The sequence below is a fragment of the Kazachstania africana genome, chromosome 6 (assembly GCF_000304475.1).
Source record: "Kazachstania africana CBS 2517 chromosome 6, complete genome".
NCBI classification, from domain to species: domain Eukaryota; kingdom Fungi; phylum Ascomycota; class Saccharomycetes; order Saccharomycetales; family Saccharomycetaceae; genus Kazachstania; species Kazachstania africana.
This window is the reverse complement of record NC_018945.1, coordinates 749,207-767,486: the sequence shown is the minus strand read 5'-3', so window position 1 is coordinate 767,486 and position 18,280 is coordinate 749,207. Positions and strand designations below refer to the sequence as shown.

The 18,280-nt window shown below is 36.6% G+C and overlaps 10 protein-coding genes and 1 non-coding gene across 11 annotated transcripts; 4 read left to right on the top strand and 7 right to left on the bottom strand.

Annotated features, from left to right (window-relative positions):
• Positions 1-82: 82 nt before the first annotated feature.
• MTE1 (Mte1p) lies at positions 83-811 on the bottom strand (the record flags this gene model as incomplete). The annotated part of the gene is made up of 1 exon (XM_003958074.1): positions 83-811. The coding sequence occupies one exon, from the start codon at positions 809-811 to the stop codon at positions 83-85; it is 729 nt and encodes a 242-aa protein (XP_003958123.1).
• Positions 812-965: 154 nt separating this feature from the next.
• Positions 966-2,522, bottom strand: BUD9 (Bud9p; the record flags this gene model as incomplete). The annotated part of the gene is made up of 1 exon (XM_003958073.1): positions 966-2,522. The coding sequence occupies one exon, from the start codon at positions 2,520-2,522 to the stop codon at positions 966-968; it is 1,557 nt and encodes a 518-aa protein (XP_003958122.1).
• Positions 2,523-3,283: 761 nt separating this feature from the next.
• Positions 3,284-4,393, bottom strand: KSS1 (mitogen-activated serine/threonine-protein kinase KSS1; the record flags this gene model as incomplete). Its single annotated transcript, XM_003958072.1, has 1 exon — positions 3,284-4,393. The coding sequence occupies one exon, from the start codon at positions 4,391-4,393 to the stop codon at positions 3,284-3,286; it is 1,110 nt and encodes a 369-aa protein (XP_003958121.1).
• Positions 4,394-4,728: 335 nt separating this feature from the next.
• Positions 4,729-4,827, bottom strand: KAFR0Ftrna18K. The gene is made up of 2 exons: positions 4,790-4,827; positions 4,729-4,765 (listed from the first exon to the last, which is right to left on the bottom strand). It is a non-coding gene; the product is annotated as a tRNA-Lys (tRNA).
• Positions 4,828-5,224: 397 nt separating this feature from the next.
• Positions 5,225-6,184, top strand: KAFR0F03890 (aldo/keto reductase; the record flags this gene model as incomplete). Its single annotated transcript, XM_003958071.1, has 1 exon — positions 5,225-6,184. One exon carries the CDS (start codon positions 5,225-5,227, stop codon positions 6,182-6,184), a length of 960 nt encoding a protein of 319 aa, XP_003958120.1.
• Positions 6,185-6,288: 104 nt separating this feature from the next.
• ORM1 (sphingolipid homeostasis protein ORM1) lies at positions 6,289-6,951 on the bottom strand (the record flags this gene model as incomplete). The annotated part of the gene is made up of 1 exon (XM_003958070.1): positions 6,289-6,951. One exon carries the CDS (start codon positions 6,949-6,951, stop codon positions 6,289-6,291), a length of 663 nt encoding a protein of 220 aa, XP_003958119.1.
• A 731-nt stretch (positions 6,952-7,682) lies between these two features.
• Positions 7,683-7,952, top strand: ACB1 (long-chain fatty acid transporter ACB1; the record flags this gene model as incomplete). Its single annotated transcript, XM_003958069.1, has 1 exon — positions 7,683-7,952. The coding sequence occupies one exon, from the start codon at positions 7,683-7,685 to the stop codon at positions 7,950-7,952; it is 270 nt and encodes an 89-aa protein (XP_003958118.1).
• A 196-nt stretch (positions 7,953-8,148) lies between these two features.
• Positions 8,149-8,844, top strand: CAX4 (dolichyldiphosphatase; the record flags this gene model as incomplete). The annotated part of the gene is made up of 1 exon (XM_003958068.1): positions 8,149-8,844. The coding sequence occupies one exon, from the start codon at positions 8,149-8,151 to the stop codon at positions 8,842-8,844; it is 696 nt and encodes a 231-aa protein (XP_003958117.1).
• Positions 8,845-9,743: 899 nt separating this feature from the next.
• Positions 9,744-10,249, bottom strand: RPL26B (60S ribosomal protein uL24; the record flags this gene model as incomplete). Its single annotated transcript, XM_003958067.1, has 2 exons — positions 9,744-10,108; positions 10,231-10,249. 2 exons carry the CDS (start codon positions 10,247-10,249, stop codon positions 9,744-9,746), a joined length of 384 nt encoding a protein of 127 aa, XP_003958116.1.
• A 628-nt stretch (positions 10,250-10,877) lies between these two features.
• On the top strand, positions 10,878-11,624 carry TIM21 (Tim21p; the record flags this gene model as incomplete). The annotated part of the gene is made up of 1 exon (XM_003958066.1): positions 10,878-11,624. The coding sequence occupies one exon, from the start codon at positions 10,878-10,880 to the stop codon at positions 11,622-11,624; it is 747 nt and encodes a 248-aa protein (XP_003958115.1).
• Positions 11,625-11,771: 147 nt separating this feature from the next.
• Positions 11,772-17,309, bottom strand: KAFR0F03830 (1,3-beta-glucan synthase; the record flags this gene model as incomplete). Its single annotated transcript, XM_003958065.1, has 1 exon — positions 11,772-17,309. One exon carries the CDS (start codon positions 17,307-17,309, stop codon positions 11,772-11,774), a length of 5,538 nt encoding a protein of 1,845 aa, XP_003958114.1.
• Between the last annotated feature and the right edge of the window lie 971 nt (positions 17,310-18,280).

Below are 18,280 nucleotides of genomic sequence, written 5' to 3'. Positions count from 1 at the left end.
TTAAATAGAATATTTACTTACTGAAAGAAGATGATGTAAAGATTGGCGTTTTTGAAGATATGCTGTGCTAAATACATTTTCTTTAAAGGATGATCGGATTGCACCTAATTACTCGAAGTTTTGAACTAGAATTTACTCTAAAACGATGCAGTTGCTCTTTATCTATAAAATTTTGAAGTAATGTAGGAACAGTTGGCTCATGTCGAACTGGATCAATAATCTTTGACATATGGCCTTTTAGGTCAACTGTCAAATTGGTATTTTCGTCAACTCTCTTTGATCGTATGCTGGGTCTATTCAAATTGGCCCCCGTTGTGACCTTGCTAATTCTTTTAGGGGGTTTGAAAGGCCTATTAAACTTTAATGCCAGGCTCAAAGAATTGGAATTACTACTGTGAGTAGGGCTTGGCGTAGCTCTGGCAGGCATTGAAGCTTCGTTAGATTCATCATATTTCAGTTTTCTACTGGATGCCATTGTTGTACCCCCTATTTCTGAAATGCTTCTTTTGTCTTTAAAAGCATTAATTTGGACTTCTTTGTCGTATGTGCATAGGATATCAGAAATGATTATTAAGAACTTGCTAAAAATATGATGTTCAGCCACCCCAAACTCATCAGGATTCAGTATTTTCTCTAAATCTTTAGAACTCGTTATGAATTCACTAGCTAGCACGACATTATCAGCCTCAGTATACAGTATAAATCTCCCATTCAGTTGAAAATATTTTAACTTACCATCATGCCATATTTTATGCTTTTTCCTCAATTGGTCTGTATACTGACAACTATATTCAGTAATATGAGACTTCATAGTTGTGCTCACTTCTGCTTCTATGTAGATGTTATCTTGTAGAGGGATACAATTATATATATATATATATATATATATATATATATGTATATATATAGTAAGACTGTGAAACTATATTCGAGATTTTTTTATTTTGATTTTATAGCAGCGCGATCTACTCGGTAGCTAGGCCAACACCTCCACCAACACCAATGCAAGCTAGTATAGCAATAAACTCTATACTACCAATGCAAAAGCATAACATTCTGAACCAATGAATGTCAACATCCCAAACAAAGCCTCTTAATAGTCCAATTCGATGTTCTTGGTTTAATATTAGTTTTAGGATTCTATAATCGGAAAATCCACATTTACTGCCAGCTGCAATCATGAGAAAGACAGGCGGTACAATCAGCCCAATTGTGATGATTTTTATTATGCTCCATATGCTGAAGACGTCCGTGAACTTGTACTTTTCTGAGTCGTAAGAATGTACCGAGTTTGAGTCAATATGCTGTATAGGTATATTACCTTTCTCTAGGTCGTTGGGGAGGTCTATTATATCGGGACTGTCACTATTCGTTGGATTAGCATTGTAACTGCCGGAGTTTATGTTTGAAATCATTAAATCGAGCTGGGATCTGGTGATCTTTGGCGTATGAGTGATATGCATTTCATTAGTTGATTGTCTTAATTTTCGTGGTGACGATATAGTCTTTAATAAAGATATATTTCTTGTATTGTCCGTTTTATCGCTTGTAGGCGATGTTACTAATATATTTTCCAATAGGGAAGAATTATGGGTGATTCTACTCGGTTTTGAACTTTTATTAGTACTTTGTGTAGCATAGGATGTTGTGTTTTGACTCAACGCAGAAATGTGTTTCGCGTTATCAGTGGCTTTCAATGATTTCATGGAAAGCTGGAATTTAGTTGGTTCAAACTCTTTGCTTCGTATTAGCGAAAGGTTACACATTGGCATGTCAGCTTCAATTTTCAAAAGTTTATACGCTTCTTCGATGGTAGGCTCTATAGTATCTTCATACATGAATGAGTGACTGCCAATTTCAGAATTGTCCATCGGCACATGTTCCTTATCATCTAAAACTGCTCCGGAATGGCAGATCTTTTCTAAGGCGGAATTATTGCTATTTATGGGACTTTCAAAAGCAGAATAGAAAGATGACGTTCTATTACCAGATGTACCTCCTGTTGATGCTACAGATTCTCTCTTTAATTTCAACGCATCGTTACTGCTTTGATTATTGCCAGATAAGATGAGGACGGAAGTTGCCACTGTATTCATACTACTATGGCCTTTTAACTCGTGTTGTGAGCTCAGTAAGTTATCTTGAGAAGTGAGTAATACAGGCTTTTTGCCTTTTTGTGATGGATTTGGACTTCCTCTTATGTTATCCGTGTTTGCATGTCTTTCGGAGGAAGAAGATGATATGATTGATTTTGATATAGACTGATCGCTGGAGTCTGACATATCAGAAAATGAACTGTTAGCTTGCTGTATCAGTTGTGAGAGCCTTCTGTCATCTACAAATACACTATAGGAAAATTCATCGTTTCCATGGTTATTATGCTGTAAAGAAGCAGGTTCTGGGGTATCTTTTGGAGATTCAAAATAAAAGGAATCGGACCGCAAAGCAACGAGTCTTTTGGAATGCTTTGAATCTGACGAACTTGATTTTTTAAAAGAATTGCCGCTATCGATTGAAGACATTTGATAATGATGGGGTATGATAATATATTACAGTAATGTATCCTGAAGGAATGAATATTGGTCGGTCAAAAGAACTATTTTAAGGAGTGTAAAGGAATGACTTGGAGTTGGAAGGGCGTAATAATTACAATGGTATCTGGAACACTTTATTCAGTGTAATTTTCTTTTTCAATTTGTTCTTAGCTTTTGTCCTCTATTTATGTGAGCTTAACAGCGTTTTTTGAATTGTTGACAGCTTAGACTATTAGCCTAACTCTTTGAGGTCCTTGTTAATTGAGTATGTGGAGATGTTCTTCCGCAATAGGTTGTTGGATCTCTTTTTCTCAGGTTTCGAGAGCTACTAATTGTCTTTTCGTTTTGCAATGATTAAACCTAACTGGAGTTCTCCAAAATCTCAATAGCCCGTATTATATGTCTGTTGTATATATGCTCCCTGAATTGTAATAGTTCCAAGTAGATCTCGCCAAGAGCACTACTATCTACATCACAATGTCAAGCATAATGGCTTTCCTCGTCGAAGCATTTTTCCTCGAGCTCTCATCGGGCACGCAGCCTCGCTCAGAGTTCGACGTAGGACGCGTCAACGGGTCGAATAAAGCAAGCATTTTTTTTTCTCGCGATGCTGGTTTTCGTGTAAGCCATAGAGAATTATCTATTTATAGTAAATACAAGCAGTGCAATGGGACCAGCTTAACAAGAAGACAGCTTGTTCGGAATTGCAATGAACAAAGTATCTTATATATTTTACTATATGTGTTAGATTATTTTAAAGGCTTCATGAGTTCATCATAGAGCATCTGCCTTAGAACATCCATGGACATTTCGTCCTCATCCGATTTCTTAACTTCATTGTCTATTTTCCAAAACTCATCATCGAGATCCAATGGTGGGTATTCTGGTTCATCTTCTGGGTCGTGATATGTGGTGAGGTATGGATGTTTGAGCGCTTCAGCTGCGCTGATCCTCTTGTCAGGATTGAACATCAGCATCTTGGTAAGAAGATCTAGCATGTCGGGGTTTAGGTCCTTCCTATTAGCAAAGACTACGCCCCATGACATCGGCGCTTTCATAGGTAGATTAGCTATGTATTCTTTCGCCCTCTTCGATTTGATTTGTCGGAAATCATCATATTCTGGTGTACCGAGTACTTCCAGGATATACCAAAGTTGATGATGATAGTCTCTTCCAGGAAACAATGGTTTTCCGGAGACCATCTCAGCAAGTATACAACCGACAGACCATATGTCCATTGCTGTTGTGTATTCTTGGAACGATAACATAATCTCTGGGGCTCTATACCATCTGGTTGCTACGTACTCCGTCATGATTCCAACCAAAGTTTCTCTAGAATCACTACTGCTCGCTAAGCATCTCGCTAGACCAAAATCGCAAACTTTCAAATCACAGTTCGAGTTTAGTAACAAATTAGAAGGTTTCAAGTCTCTGTGTATGACTTTAGCACTATGAATGGATTTTAACGCCCTTAAGATCTGATAAGTGAAATACTGTATATGGTCATCAGTTAATGTCGAGCCTAACCCAGTGGCGCTGTTATTAATAATCTTTTGTAAATCTGTTTCCATCAACTCTTGAACAAGGTAAACATTGTTCATCTTTTCTATGGAAATCGGCCTGACTTTATCCAGTATGCTAATTACGTTTTCATGATTATGAAAGTATCTTAATAACTTGACTTCTCTCAAAGTTCTTGTCACAAATAAATTCTTGCTGAATGGTTGAATTTTTTTGATGGCAACTTTTATGTTTGATGGCTTATGAATTGCAGAGCATACGGTACCATATGCGCCTTCACCAATTAGATCGATTAGTTGATACTCCGCCGGAATATCAAATGTTACGGTTCTAGCCATTTCTATATCGAATATTATTAATGAGAGTATGTGATAACTCTTCTACCCTTGTAGTAATAGCAGAGGTGCCCCGTTATATAGTTTTATGCTTATAATTTTATGATCGTTACTTTGTCGATTGATCTTGATGCTTAAGCCATATTTTTCAAACCTCGCATGGGCAAATTTGTATCACTCTTCAAGAATGTTGTAAAAAATATATTTAGCTTTCGGCAAAAATAACCTCTCCACATTAAGAAGATGGAGCAACATCTTCCTATTATATGTTAGTCTGCTGTATCAATTTGTTATGATTTCTTATTGATTATGTTAGTGTAGTTTCAAAAAAAAAAGAACTCCTCATAGGGGGCTCGAACCCCTGACATTGCGGTTATCCTTGCTTAAGCGTAAATTTACTTAAAAGCCGAACGCTCTACCAACTGAGCTAACAAGGATGAGTTCTCCGGTTTTTCTGTGGAGACTAGACTCTAATATATTTGGTAGAATAAAACAGCCACTTCAGCTTTCTTACAAGTTAATTATTCACCACTATATTGCTTGCTCACAGCTTAACTTCATAAAATGGTGTTTTTTTAAAAACTGCATCGAATACTACAGCGACAATGCACAGGTAGCCCCAAATGATTTGTTTTTTACATTGTGATCCTTTGCCCTAAAGTTCTGCTTCTAGACACCCTGTTTCACAGTAGTAACGTTAATGTTTTTCCAATTGTAATTCTATTAAGTTCTGAGGTTAACAGTCTTATCTATATTATTCATTGACTTGACTTTGTAGAGCAAGTCAGATTTGGGAACACCGGTTTAAAAGTATCACCAATTATTGTTGGATGTATGTCATATGGTAAGAAAAAATGGTCTGAATGGGTAGAAGAGGACAAAGAGAAGGTTTTCAATACCTTAAAATACTGTTATGATAAGGGATTGCGTACATTTGACACTGCCGATTATTATTCCAACGGTTACAGTGAGATTCTTTTAGGTGAATTTTTGAAAAAATACAAGATCAAGAGAGAAACTGTTGTTATTTTAACCAAGATCTTTTTCCCTGTTGATGAAACACTTGATCTACATCTTGGTGAAGAGCCCATTGGAGTTGATCAATTGGATGTAGTCAATCAACGTGGATTATCACGTAAACATATAGTTGACGGTGTCAAAAGATCTGTGGAAAGGTTGGGTACATACATTGACGTCTTACAAATTCATAGATTTGATCAAGACACACCAATCAAAGAACGCATGAAAGCATTGAATGATGTTGTTGAAAAGGGCCATGTTCGATACATTGGTGCGTCGTCTATGTTGGCGACAGAGTTTGCTGAAATGCAATTTGTAGCTGAAAAATACGAGTGGTTTCAGTTCGTCAATTCTCAATCTCTATACAATCTCATTTATAGAGAAGATGAAAGAGAACTGATTCCATTCTGTAAGAGACACAACATTGCTTTAACTCCATGGTCTCCAAATCATCAAGGTTTATTGACTAGACCGATTGGATCGACCACAGAAAGATCAGAGAATGATCCATTTGTTAAGTGTACTTTAACTAAGAAACTAGAAAAGAGTGACATTGAAATTATTAACAGGGTAGAAGAGCTCGCTAAGAAGAAGAAATGTTCGATGGCAGTTATTTCCACTGCTTGGGTCATTAGCAAAGGTTGTGTCCCAATTGTCGGCATGAGTAAGACTAGTAGAGTGGATGATGCCATAAAGGCATTAAAAGTCAAATTTACTGATGAAGAACTAAAATACTTGGAAGAACCTTACAAGCCAAAAGAATATATTAGTTAGACAAGCTTCAATTTTCTATCTATATATATTTTTCTTTTTTTGACATTAAATTTTTGATATTTACAATTTTTATATTTTTTTGAGAGGTTTTTTTCTATATAGAATTAAGTGATTTGAGCTGGACCTATTAGGCCAGGAATCTGAATTCTTAGTCTATGGGTGGAAGGTAATTTTGGAACGACACCTAGAAATAGAATAATTAGTGAATTCATAGTGAATAAATTATAACTAAATTTTGCGTAATGATTTGATATTAGTAGTAAAATAATCGGTAATATAATTAAAAACTTTCTCGTCGGAGTGTACAAAGTCTCATCATCTATCTGTTCCCACATAGTTAAATTATCATAGGCACCACCATTGAAATCGAATGGGGTACCTTTAATTAGATGAAACATTATGTAAGAACCGATGACGTAGATCGTATTAGTTAAAGACCATGCACTTTCATTCGTGATACCTGGTAGAAGATTGAAAAACAATTTCAAGAGTATTATTATGACTATGTGGATAATCCACGCGCCTCTTTGATCGACCCAAGTGGCATTCATATTTGGTAAAAGATTTTGATCATTTATATCTTCCATAGATTCTTGTTCTACGTGTGAAATAATTGAAGAAGAACGTTTTCTTCGATGATCTTTAAAGGGCTCTGCCATACTTTTATTTGAATTTGTTCTTGACCTTGTTAGGTAAGAATTAGCTCTTGATCTCGATAATGAAGAAGAATTTGTATTTGTTCTTGTTCTAGAGATCCTTTCATTCATTACGCCACCTGCCGTGGAATCTTGATACGATGGGAACGGTTTCAATTCATTATCTTGCTGTGATAACATGTTCGGATGTTTCTTGGATCTTGGATACATTAATCGATCCTATCAAGTTTTTCCACTCTTAAATATACTACACTATATATATAAATGTGTTCATTCCGGGAAGTTCGGCATTGGAAGTGGCAATACTTACTTCTATAGGAAATTTTAGGGGTAAAACTGTTACTGAAAATGTACCCCACTTTCCTAATATGGAAATTCTCATTTCCTTTCCGTTTCCGTCGACTTTGGAGTCTTGTCTAGCCCTATCCGTGCACCACACTGAAAAATTAAAGGCTCACTTAGGGCTGTTATTTTTCGTGTAATACGATACTGTGGAATGTCACAATTGCCTGCCACAGCTGATGCAAGAATGTCACAGACCTTCTCACTTGCAGGTTTGTCTCCAAGTGAAAGCTCACCCACCTCATTACACAATGATGTAAAAGGGAAGCATCATGGAATACTAGGTGGTGGACCTGTGCGAGTATCAATCATGCCACAGCTCAACGGGATTGGATCTGTCCATGCGGGTAACAGCTTCGAAGTTTTTCAATCTCACCGCATCACCGGTTTCAACAGGAAGAGAATAGATGCCACTGGGGAAAAGTATATAAATGTGATGTTGTGTAGTTCTAAGCCATTGTCGATTGAGATCTTCATCTCCACACTCTCGTTTACACACAATGGTTTCTCAAGAATTTGAAGAAAAGGCTAAAGCTGTTCAAAATCTCCCAAACAAGCCAAGCAATGACGAATTGCTAAAATTGTACTCTTTATACAAACAAGCCACAGTTGGTGATTGTAACACTGAAAGACCAACTGGTTTATTACAAATGAAAGATAAATCAAAATGGGACGCTTGGAACAAATTGAAAGGTCTTTCTCCTGAAGATGCCGAACAACAATACATCGACTTAGTCAACGAACTATCCAAGAAGTATGCTTCTAAATAAGTTGCTAGTATTATTGACCCGCCATATATATGATTTATACGTGTTTTCTATATCTCGCTACGTAGAAAGTAATAATGCCCGAACGACATAAATCGAGAATATGAAAGAAAAAAAAAATATTGTAGCGTTCTAAGCTCATATTAACATACCTCTTGGAGGTGCTTTTTTGGCACATTGAAGAATACACTTTGCAAAAATGAACTTGACGATTGGCGAAGATCTGATACCGTTTGATGACACTTTTATCTTATATAATCCACACGATATAATCAGTGTACTTAGTGTCTATCTATCGTTATCACCGATCTTAATTCTGATGTTTTATCTATCATGGCTGATAATAACGAGAGAAATTGAGTCCGTTATTGTGGCATGTGGTCAATTATCTAATGAAGTATTGAATAAGATTCTAAAGAAGTTGATAAAGGAAAATAGACCATATGGCATCACGTCGTTGCATTATAACTCGACGATAAATTTCAATATGGGGCCTGGTTACGGTATGCCAAGTGCACATTCGCAATTTGTCGGGTTCTTCACAGTGTATTTCCTACTCAGAATCAAATACAAATGGAAGTTTGTTCCTGTGGACCATATTTTGTATTCCACATTGATTGCAACCCTGGGTGCATTGGTTTGCTTTTCTAGAATCTACCTATGCTATCACAATTTGAAACAAGTTGTCGTAGGTTACTCCATCGGGTTACTGAATGGATCCCTTTACTATATCTTCGTGGATTTAGTAAGGTCCGTGGGCACAATAGACTATTTACTAAACACATGGATATTTCAACGGTTCTACATTAAGGATACATGCAACCTTTGTCCAGCCACACTACAAGAAGAGCACAGTTCGTATCGCTCTAGAACTGTCAAACCTAAATCGCAATAGACTCCATCATCATTACCATCCTCCTAGTCATCTGTATATAGAATTTTAAAGAATTATAACCCGTTCCATTTCCACGGAAGCTCACCACACATACTATTCATTACGCTCTTCGGATTTTTTGTTCCATCTGGCCATTTCCCGCGGAGCCTCTCGGAACTACACGGAAATTTGTCAGAAAATCCTGGATGTCAGGTCTGGTTCCACGGGACCCAGGAATCATCCTTCTACCGGCCAGGACAGCATTGGCTATCGCAAGAGGATAAACACAAATTAGTAAGGTAAACTGTAATTCATGGAAACGGTGTGTTTTGTTCCATGGACTATTGATATGTAATGAACGTCACAGCAAACCATATTTTGAGTATTTATGTATACATATATATATATGGAATAAAATCTTGTAAAGATGTATTCACTATTCAAACAATAGACATGTACATAGTGTCATCGATTGATCATAAAGGTGTCATTTTAACATGTTTAGACTCTGTCCTACTGAATTCCTAGATAACAGACCTTTCATGATTTCTAAAGTATCAGGCTTGTTTAAAGTGCGCACCAACAATAGTAGTACCAGTACTAATAGCGGCAATAGTACGGTAATTACAAGGTACGATTTACTCAAAGCTGCTCAAGAGAAGGAAACGAGGCAGCCGAGGCGTAAGGAGACAAAAACTTCTGTAGCATAAATAACTCTTCCATTATTGATACATAGTCATATAGTCATCTATACATTCATGTTAATACTTAATAGCTTTTCATACTACAGATGATGCCTTTTTTTATTTTAATAAATTCAGTAAAAATTTTGATGTTTTACATATATATTTTTATATTATATAGTGCATTTGAAAGAAATAAACGTATTTATAGTATTAATTGAGAAATATTTAATATGTTTATTCTAATTTACCACCCTTTCTTTGGATTAAAGCCTTTCTGTCCTTGTCCATGTGAATCTTGGTGATAACGACCTTGGATGGATGAATGTTAACTGGAACAGCAGCACCGTTAGATTTTTCCTTAGATAACTTGTCAACTTGGATAGCGAACTTTAATCTGTAAACAGAAGAAACCTTACCTTCAGAACCCTTCTTGGAACCTCTGGTAACTAAAACTTCATCATCTCTTCTGATTGGTAAAGCCTTGATACCGTATTGAGCTCTTAATTCCTTAGATAATGGAGCAGATAATAAAACACGACGTTCAGAGGATGGAGCGTTGAAATAAGCCTTTCTGGCCTTTCTTCTGTCAGAGGAAACGTCTAATTAAAATAAAATAATACCATGTATTGATTCTTGTTAGTAAAAGTTGTTCTTCAATATCTTATCGACAGTTCTTGCCGTGCTTTAATTGTTCTTCCAATATCTCATTTCTTTAACATACCTAAAGATTGCTTAGCCATTATGTGTTATTGTACTTTATCCAGTGTTGTATAACCTTACCAAAAAGCTGCACAATAATGCGTTTTTCAATACTATCTTGATAAATAATATTTTCCCATCACCAATACTTACTGTGCAGCATCAACTCTCTCACTGCAAATCTGATACCTCGAACCTGCCAAACAGCGGTCTATCCCAGCGAGACAATTCCAGTATCAAGGCTCCCTCTGTCCAAAGGAACACCTTTCCGTCTAGCTTAGCATGGGGTTCAGCCTAACCTATTCCCAACAGACTGTTCGTTGCTCTAGTCGTTAGAAAGAGGACAACAAGAATTCCTCCCAAACCACGGGTGCTCCACTGAGCCCAACCTGCCCGATGCCCCCACCAAAAAATTCACCATCTCCGCGACGCAGAGCCAGACTTTGAAACTTTTTTTGAAATTTTAAAAAAAAAAATTAATCTGAACCATTACACCCAGCCATTTAGTATGTATGGGTTCTCAAGCAGTCAAGGATATGACTGTAATATCAGATCACATTTTTATTAGCAGATAGAAAGGATGCTGTATATGACTGTCGCTGCTATGAAACAAGCAAGTTCTCAAATACATCATTAAAAGATACGAACCAGTACCGATTCACTCCAAAAATGCTAAGTAGAGCATTGTTACGATCTTCAAAACAATTTCCCCTATCAAGGTCAGCATGTCTATTGTCTCTCAATAGAAGCAACATACTGTCGACATCAAGTTTTCTAGGTAATACATGCACAAAAGCGCATTACTCTGTCAAGAGAAATGTCCAGGAAGAGCCCAAGAAGCCAAGAAGCAAGCAGCATCAATTGATATGGTCACAATTCAAAAATTACTCAAAATTGACCTTCTCTGTAGGTTTAATCATCTCTTCATTTGCGATATCAGTTGTAATACTATATTTAATCATATTTGAGCTATTTTCACCAACAGGTGATACACAAATATTTAATAGAGCAGTTTCTATGACTCAAAAGGACCAAACAGTGCGTAAACTACTCAATTGTAACGATAATATCCTGAAAAAGGAAAAACTTAAGGCATTTGGAAATCTATTTACTACTGACAGATGGACCCGTAACAGACCAATTACTTCAAGGAGAAAATTGGATAAAGAAGGACACCTTCATTGCTTCCTTAAATTTCATTTACAATCAAAGGCTAAAATTGGTGTCGTTCATTTAGAAACGATTGAAAAAAATGAAAATAAATTGATTAAACAATTCTCTAAGCCACAAATAACATCTTTGTATATTGATGTCCCTGGTGAAAAACGTTATTACTTAGTCAAGCCAAAATTAAAGCAAATTATTAAGCCCACTGGTTTCCTTGGTATCAATTGGGGTTCAAGAAGAGATAAATAAAAGTAGATAGTCGTGTATATATAACATAATGTGCACTATGGAAAGTGAGCAAATGACCAACACCCAACAAATATATGAATGTTATAAATCTTTTTAAAATAAAAACTAAAATACAAAAGAATCCTATATAATAATATGAAAATAAGTTTATTTAATCGTAGACCATGTTCTCATTGATGGCGTACTTGTATAGTAATGTCCCGAGTACGTAACCAATTTTGTACCAGTGTCATTATTGTTTTGATTTCTTGGTTGGAATAAGTTATGAGCTGCACCAGTCAATGTACTTGCAATTTGATCTGGTACATAAGCAGCTCCCACAGCAGGTCCAACAATGCATGCAGCAAAGCATATTAGAATTAGCGCATATAAGCAGAAGTACTTTCTAACCATACGCTTACGTAAACGTGTTTGCTTTATTGAAAAGATTGGAGGACGGATTTGACGTGATGGTCTTAGCCAGAATAACATGATTGAATGCAATCTATCCATGCCTGGAATTATAAGTAAAGGGGCATGACAAAATAAAATGAAATGGCCTAAGACAAAATCGGCTGCAAACTCTGACAATTCGATGACTTTAACGAGTATTTCTCTTGTAGCTTGAGCGAAACCAGATTCGGTAGTACCCCATTTACCAGTCCAAAATGCAGTGTTTGAGTTATCATTTTTATATTCTCTTGTTAGTAAGAAGACTGTTGCACACTGGAAGACAAGTCTTTGTAATTGGATCATTGTTACAACCCCGATTAACATTTTAACAAAACTGAAACCTTCTAGTACCCACATAATAATGAAAGATGCAATGTGGACAATAACGGCAACACCATGTGCCAAAGCAGCCATAACAGCACCAGAATTGTTGCAACATGGTGTAGCACAGCATGATATAGACATGCAAGCTAATAATGTTACTAGGTCTACGGCGATTGGACCCAAGGTGCAAATGATGATTCTCAAAACAGAGTTAACTCTGTCAGCATCAGTTGTCTTAACACCAGTTTGTGCGTTGATAAAAGTAAAAGCAATGAAACAGCCGGCAGAGTAAATGAAACAAGGAATGATTTCTGAAACAATCAAATTCATTCTACTTGCTCTACTGGCATCACCAGCTGCCTTTTCTGAATCTTCGCCGATCAATTTACGCTTGAAACCAGTTACACGGGCTCTTGACATTCTCACATAGCCAATCCATGAGTTCCTATGGTACTTACTGTTTCCTCTTGATAACCATCTAATATAGTCCCTATAGTCAAGGAAAAAGTCATCCCATGAGAATTGATGTGGATTGAAGATGAATGGAGAAAATATCAATGATGCCAAAGAGGCCCAAAACCATAGTAAAGGAGCTTGCCAATGAGCAACTGTACCAAACAACAACATAAGCATAGATCTGGCGCCCATATAAATGGCAGATCCAGCAAATCTTGAATATAGAATGGAAAATGGGATACGAGATGTTGCAAAGCCACGACCTGTTGAAATATAACGAGCACCACCTACAGTTAAATCACTAAATAATGCAGAAGAGTAAATTTGGCCTGTGAAAACTTCAAACATTGGAGATAACGATAGGATATGACGCCAAAATCTAAGTGTTGCTTTCCAGGCACCACGTTCAATTAACTCTTGCATAACAATTGGTACGAAAGCAATCCAGAAGACAATGAAAATAGATAAAGTATAACGTCTGACCCAATCAACTACGGGCTTGAAGTTATAACAACCTATTGGGTATAATACATCAGTAATTGGCATGTTTCTGTCATATAGACATAACACAGATTGGTTAGCTAGAGAATGTAAATTAACTAAGGTTAGCATAAAAATTTGTAAAGAAAATTGGATCAAAACGTTATTCAAATGGAAACCAGGATGAGCATAAAAGAACGATAAGAAACGGTCCATGGGTAATTGAGTACCTAAATAGTAATATTCACGAGACAACATTTGTTCACCCATACCAGCACCAATCTTGGTTGTGAAATTCAAAATTGTACCAAAACCTAAATCTCTACCTTTACCACATTGGTAGTACTCACAGTGCTTAATACGACCACCACGTAACAGAGCGTTCATACCAGCGTAAATATCTTCATTCAAATGTAAACCCTTTTGTGCTTTAGACACACCACCTCTTGTTGTCATAAAAGTGGCATTTATAAAATCAGGATGACCATAATGTAATTTACCACCAATTTGTGATAATGTACGAGCGAAAAGAGTACCGAAGGTTTGTTCCTTACCAGCAGCGACATCACCAAGAACACCAGAATTTTCAGAAAAAATATATTCTCTTGCACCAACAATAGCCACTGGATAGTTGTTTTTCTGATCCTCAAATTCAACATCCGGAGAATATGGATTAGTTGCATTCATACCAAGTTCTTCAAATTCACCTAAAACGGATCTAATTTTCAAGCATTCTTCCAGATAATTATCTTGATTAGCGTCAATTAATTGAATGTATTCACCTCTGTAGAAAATTAAAGCATGATTTTGGTTATCAGATTTACCGTCACCCAAGATTGGATTACCAGAAAGCTGAACTCTAAATTTAGGACGTCTACGACCGTTAGGTAACAATTCACAGTGACCATCAATTAACGCAGAATAAATTCTCGGCTCATCGCCAGGGCGTAATGGTGGTTCTTCATCTAAGTAGGCAATTTGTAGGTCTGGATAGGCTCTTAGTAAAAATTCAGCATTTTCAAGTTCATGCGGCTTAAATTTAGCTAATCTTTGCATAGAAACCAAAAACTTGAATTTTCTTCTAGCCATTTTTTCCAATTCTCTTTCAAGACCTTCAGCATTACCACCAAACATTTGGACAATTTCGGGATTTTCAACACGATATAATAATTTGATAGCTCTAGAATAATTCATGAAACCAGAAACAGTACGATACAAAGTTTGAGATCTTAGAGAGGCCCAGATTCTTGTACGTAAAGTATACTCAGGGGCAGCGGATTTGAAACCAATACAATAGAATGGTAAATCATCAATTTCTGATTTAGCATCATCTTTTTCCAATTCTTGTTCTACACCTTCGTAAGCTGCGGTCTCTTCAGCCAAAATTTTTGTATCTTTGACGAAACAGTCCCATTCGACTGGGTGTAATTGTTTTAGATACTCCAATAAAGTGACCCTAGAAAATTGGTCATCTTCACGAATAATTTCTCTCAAAGAAAGTAAGATTCTTTCAGCGTAATGTGGAGTTAAGACGGTAAAAGTCGGCATGTTATCAATGGAAATGGCTGATGGCATTGGAGTAGCTAAAGATTGGGCAAAGAAAGAAATACGACGTTCAGCTTCAGAATCTCTTGGGAAAAAATCAGTATTTAATTTTGAATCATCTTGAGAAGTGAAGAAGGTTGGAGCCTTCAAAGTTCTCTTTCCTTCAACATCTGATGGAACTTGATGGTATAACAGTTGTTGAACGTGATCAATTGCTAACAAATGTTCTCTGTACATAGATATGACAATAGCATTCCAAATTTGAGAGATTAAGACTTTTGGTTTGTACTTCACTTCCATGTCATTGGTAGCCAAAATCTTTGAGTAAATCCTCTTTGGTAATCTAGTGAAGATATTTCTCCAAGGTGTCAAAACAGACATACCTAAATGGAATGCTTTACAAACGGAGAAAACAGTGTTGACAATAACGTACCACAGATAGGTATCTAAAAAGAAAAGAATAAAATCAGTGGCGACCATTAAACCCAAAGTAATTTTTGGTTGATGCTTACATAAGTGAGAGCCCCACCAATATTCACCAGTACATCTCATTTCAGTTGTGGATAAGATTCTTAATGGATCAGTCAATGAAAGAATTAAGAAATAGTATGATTCAGCATATTTGGCACCGAAAACCATAATCCAAATTAAATAAGAAAACACTCTATCCCAACCAGTCAATGGAGCGAAAGATGCTGTGAAAGTCTGAGAAGAAACATAACGCCTTGATGACTTATTCAGGTAAGAAGTGAAAAGACCACCTAATGGCATAACTGAGAAGAATACAACTGTCACGACTGCAACGAAAAAGAAAACAATACTGACAATATAGGCAAGATTACTCTTTTCAGTGTCCTTATCGTAACAGAAGATCCAAATAATGGGAGCGAGATTAATAGCAGTTATAATACAAAGGAACCCAAAACGACGAGTTAAATGTTGAGCACCAGCCCATTTTCTTGGAACGAATAACCATTCACAGAGAGTAGCACATAATTGTATTAAACAAGCGACGCTACCACCTAATGCAGCAGTTGCCCATTTATAAGATGCTAAAGGTTGGTTATTCACTAACTGTTGATAATCGTGTGTATAAAAAGTCTTGGCATTGTAAGCAGTGTACATCCAAAAGACAGAAATGTGCATGACCCAGATACGATTGAAATTTGTGACCATATGTAACCATGTTCTTGATTCCTTATATGTCTTGAAAAAGACGTTTTCCCAATCGACATTTGCGAAATTTAAATAACGTTCTTCCATTGGTAAATCAATTAATTTATTACCATTCGATAATACAATTTTACTTAAACCTTGTGGATACCAAAATAACTGGTTGACATCGTCATAACCAATGACTTTATTGTGATCCTTTTCACGTTTAACGTAACGACCGTCTATAATTTCGTAAACTTGATTTCTTATAAAACGATACAATGGAGTGATGACTCTATCCAAATAATCTCCCTCAGGTAATGGATCTCTCTGATTTTGACATAATGGAGATTCTAAATAGTCTAGAGCACATTTATAGATGAAACAGAGACATTCCGGAGTGAATCTAACTTGATTGGCTTCGCCCCAAATAAGTAAGTATAAAGCAATATGACGAACTCTTTCAATTGGGGAGATTCTATTCATCTTAGTTTTCCACCTGAAATCGGCAGCTTCTAAAGAGTTGTCTCCTTCGATGGCATTTAAAGTGTGTTCTACATTTCTATCATCTGTAGCGTTAATAATTTTTCTATTACTTTTCTTTGCCTTTCTTGATTTTCTTGAAAGTTTACTTAGTTTAACATTTCTGAACCCAATAGCATCATCTAAATCTAGTTGCGCAGCGAAATACCATTTTTTATAGTTTGCTGTATCACCACCGATATAATCTGCATGTAGGGTTAAAAGAGCTTGGTATGGAGTCATTCTTGAAGAACGAGAATCTAAGAGAGTCATAAAATGATCGAAAGTATTTCTCATGGAGTCTCTTTGGAATCCAAATTTATCAGTTAATTCTATAAAGACATCTTCAATCTGTTGAATAGATACAGGAGCTTGTGGATCAGCTGTCCATGCAGGATATGGATCATGAGGAAAAGCCATGGAGACTTCATTTTGATCATACATCGGCGTAGAAATACTTGATCTGTGATCACCATAACTCATTTGAGATGGGGTGTAACCGAAACCTGCAGCCTGATTATTTAACGGAGTATGGTTGAAACTGCTATAATCTGAATAATCTCCATTATTACTCTCAGGATTCATTGGAGGAGGGGAATTAAGATCATTTGACTGGCTATATTCATTTACAGAGTCGTAGAAACCTTCTGCTTCTTCCCCTGATTCATTATTGTGACCATAAATAGGTTGACCATACTGGTCGTATCTCTGTTGGGAGTTGTTGTCCTCGAACGAATCTTCATGGATATTATTTGATTCGTTGTAAGACATGATTTTAAAAGAAAACTAGTTAACCAAATTTACAGCTAAAAAGAAAGAAAGACCTATTAAAGATAGAGGGATACACTAAACTTTTTGCTTATAATCGTCTCTTTTTTGTGCTTTCTCTATACTTTATAGATAAAAAAAAAGTTCAAATTATTTTGTACAGAAGAAAAAAGGCTTTAGTAACAGTTATGCTATTTCCTTTAACGCCAGTTCTATCAGTTGTTTGATGTAGTATCGTTTGTTCCTTGCACTAGTAGTATATATGCCAGAAATAAAGTGACGGCCTCTTGTTCCCTGGATCAAGTTGTTAATAAATGTTAGGAAAAGATTGCTTTATGTTATTTATAGCGGCTCCAGCTCCAGCTCGATCAACGTATGACAGAAATCAGAATCGAATCAAAATCAAGAGATGCATGTGCCCACGAAAGACAGAACGAAATGCCATCAAGTGATTGATGATATTGTGGATAAAAGGCTTCGAAAAGTTCCCGCCTTTGTGCGTCGCCAGAGCATTTCTTTTTTTTCTTTTCCTTAGGCCAAAATTTTCATTTTTTCGAGAGCAAAGCCTATTTTTGTTTTATTCTGCGCGCATTTGTCTTGAGCGAGAGAATGGCGGCCTTGCGTATCTTCGGCCGTTTTATCCGCCTTGAAGTCTCACGAAAGAGCTGGCAGGCATCGTTCGCGAAAACGACCAAGGCAAACCCAGGAACAAGAACGTTTCTTTTTCAGCGCTTTTGGGCCAGCCTGCGTGAAATCTTTGCCATTTGCGGATAGGCGCGAATTTCACCAGGCCAGAGAGCAGCAAGAGGAGGGGGGGGTGGTGGGGAGAATTGACAAGGAGAAAAAATGTATATATCGAATCTCTGCGGTTGTTTCTGTTGTCGAGGACGCAATCACTATTCCGTTTTAGGAAAGGGAGGATGTAAAAAAAATGAAATGGGGAGCAATAGCAATGCTACAATGCCTACAAAAAT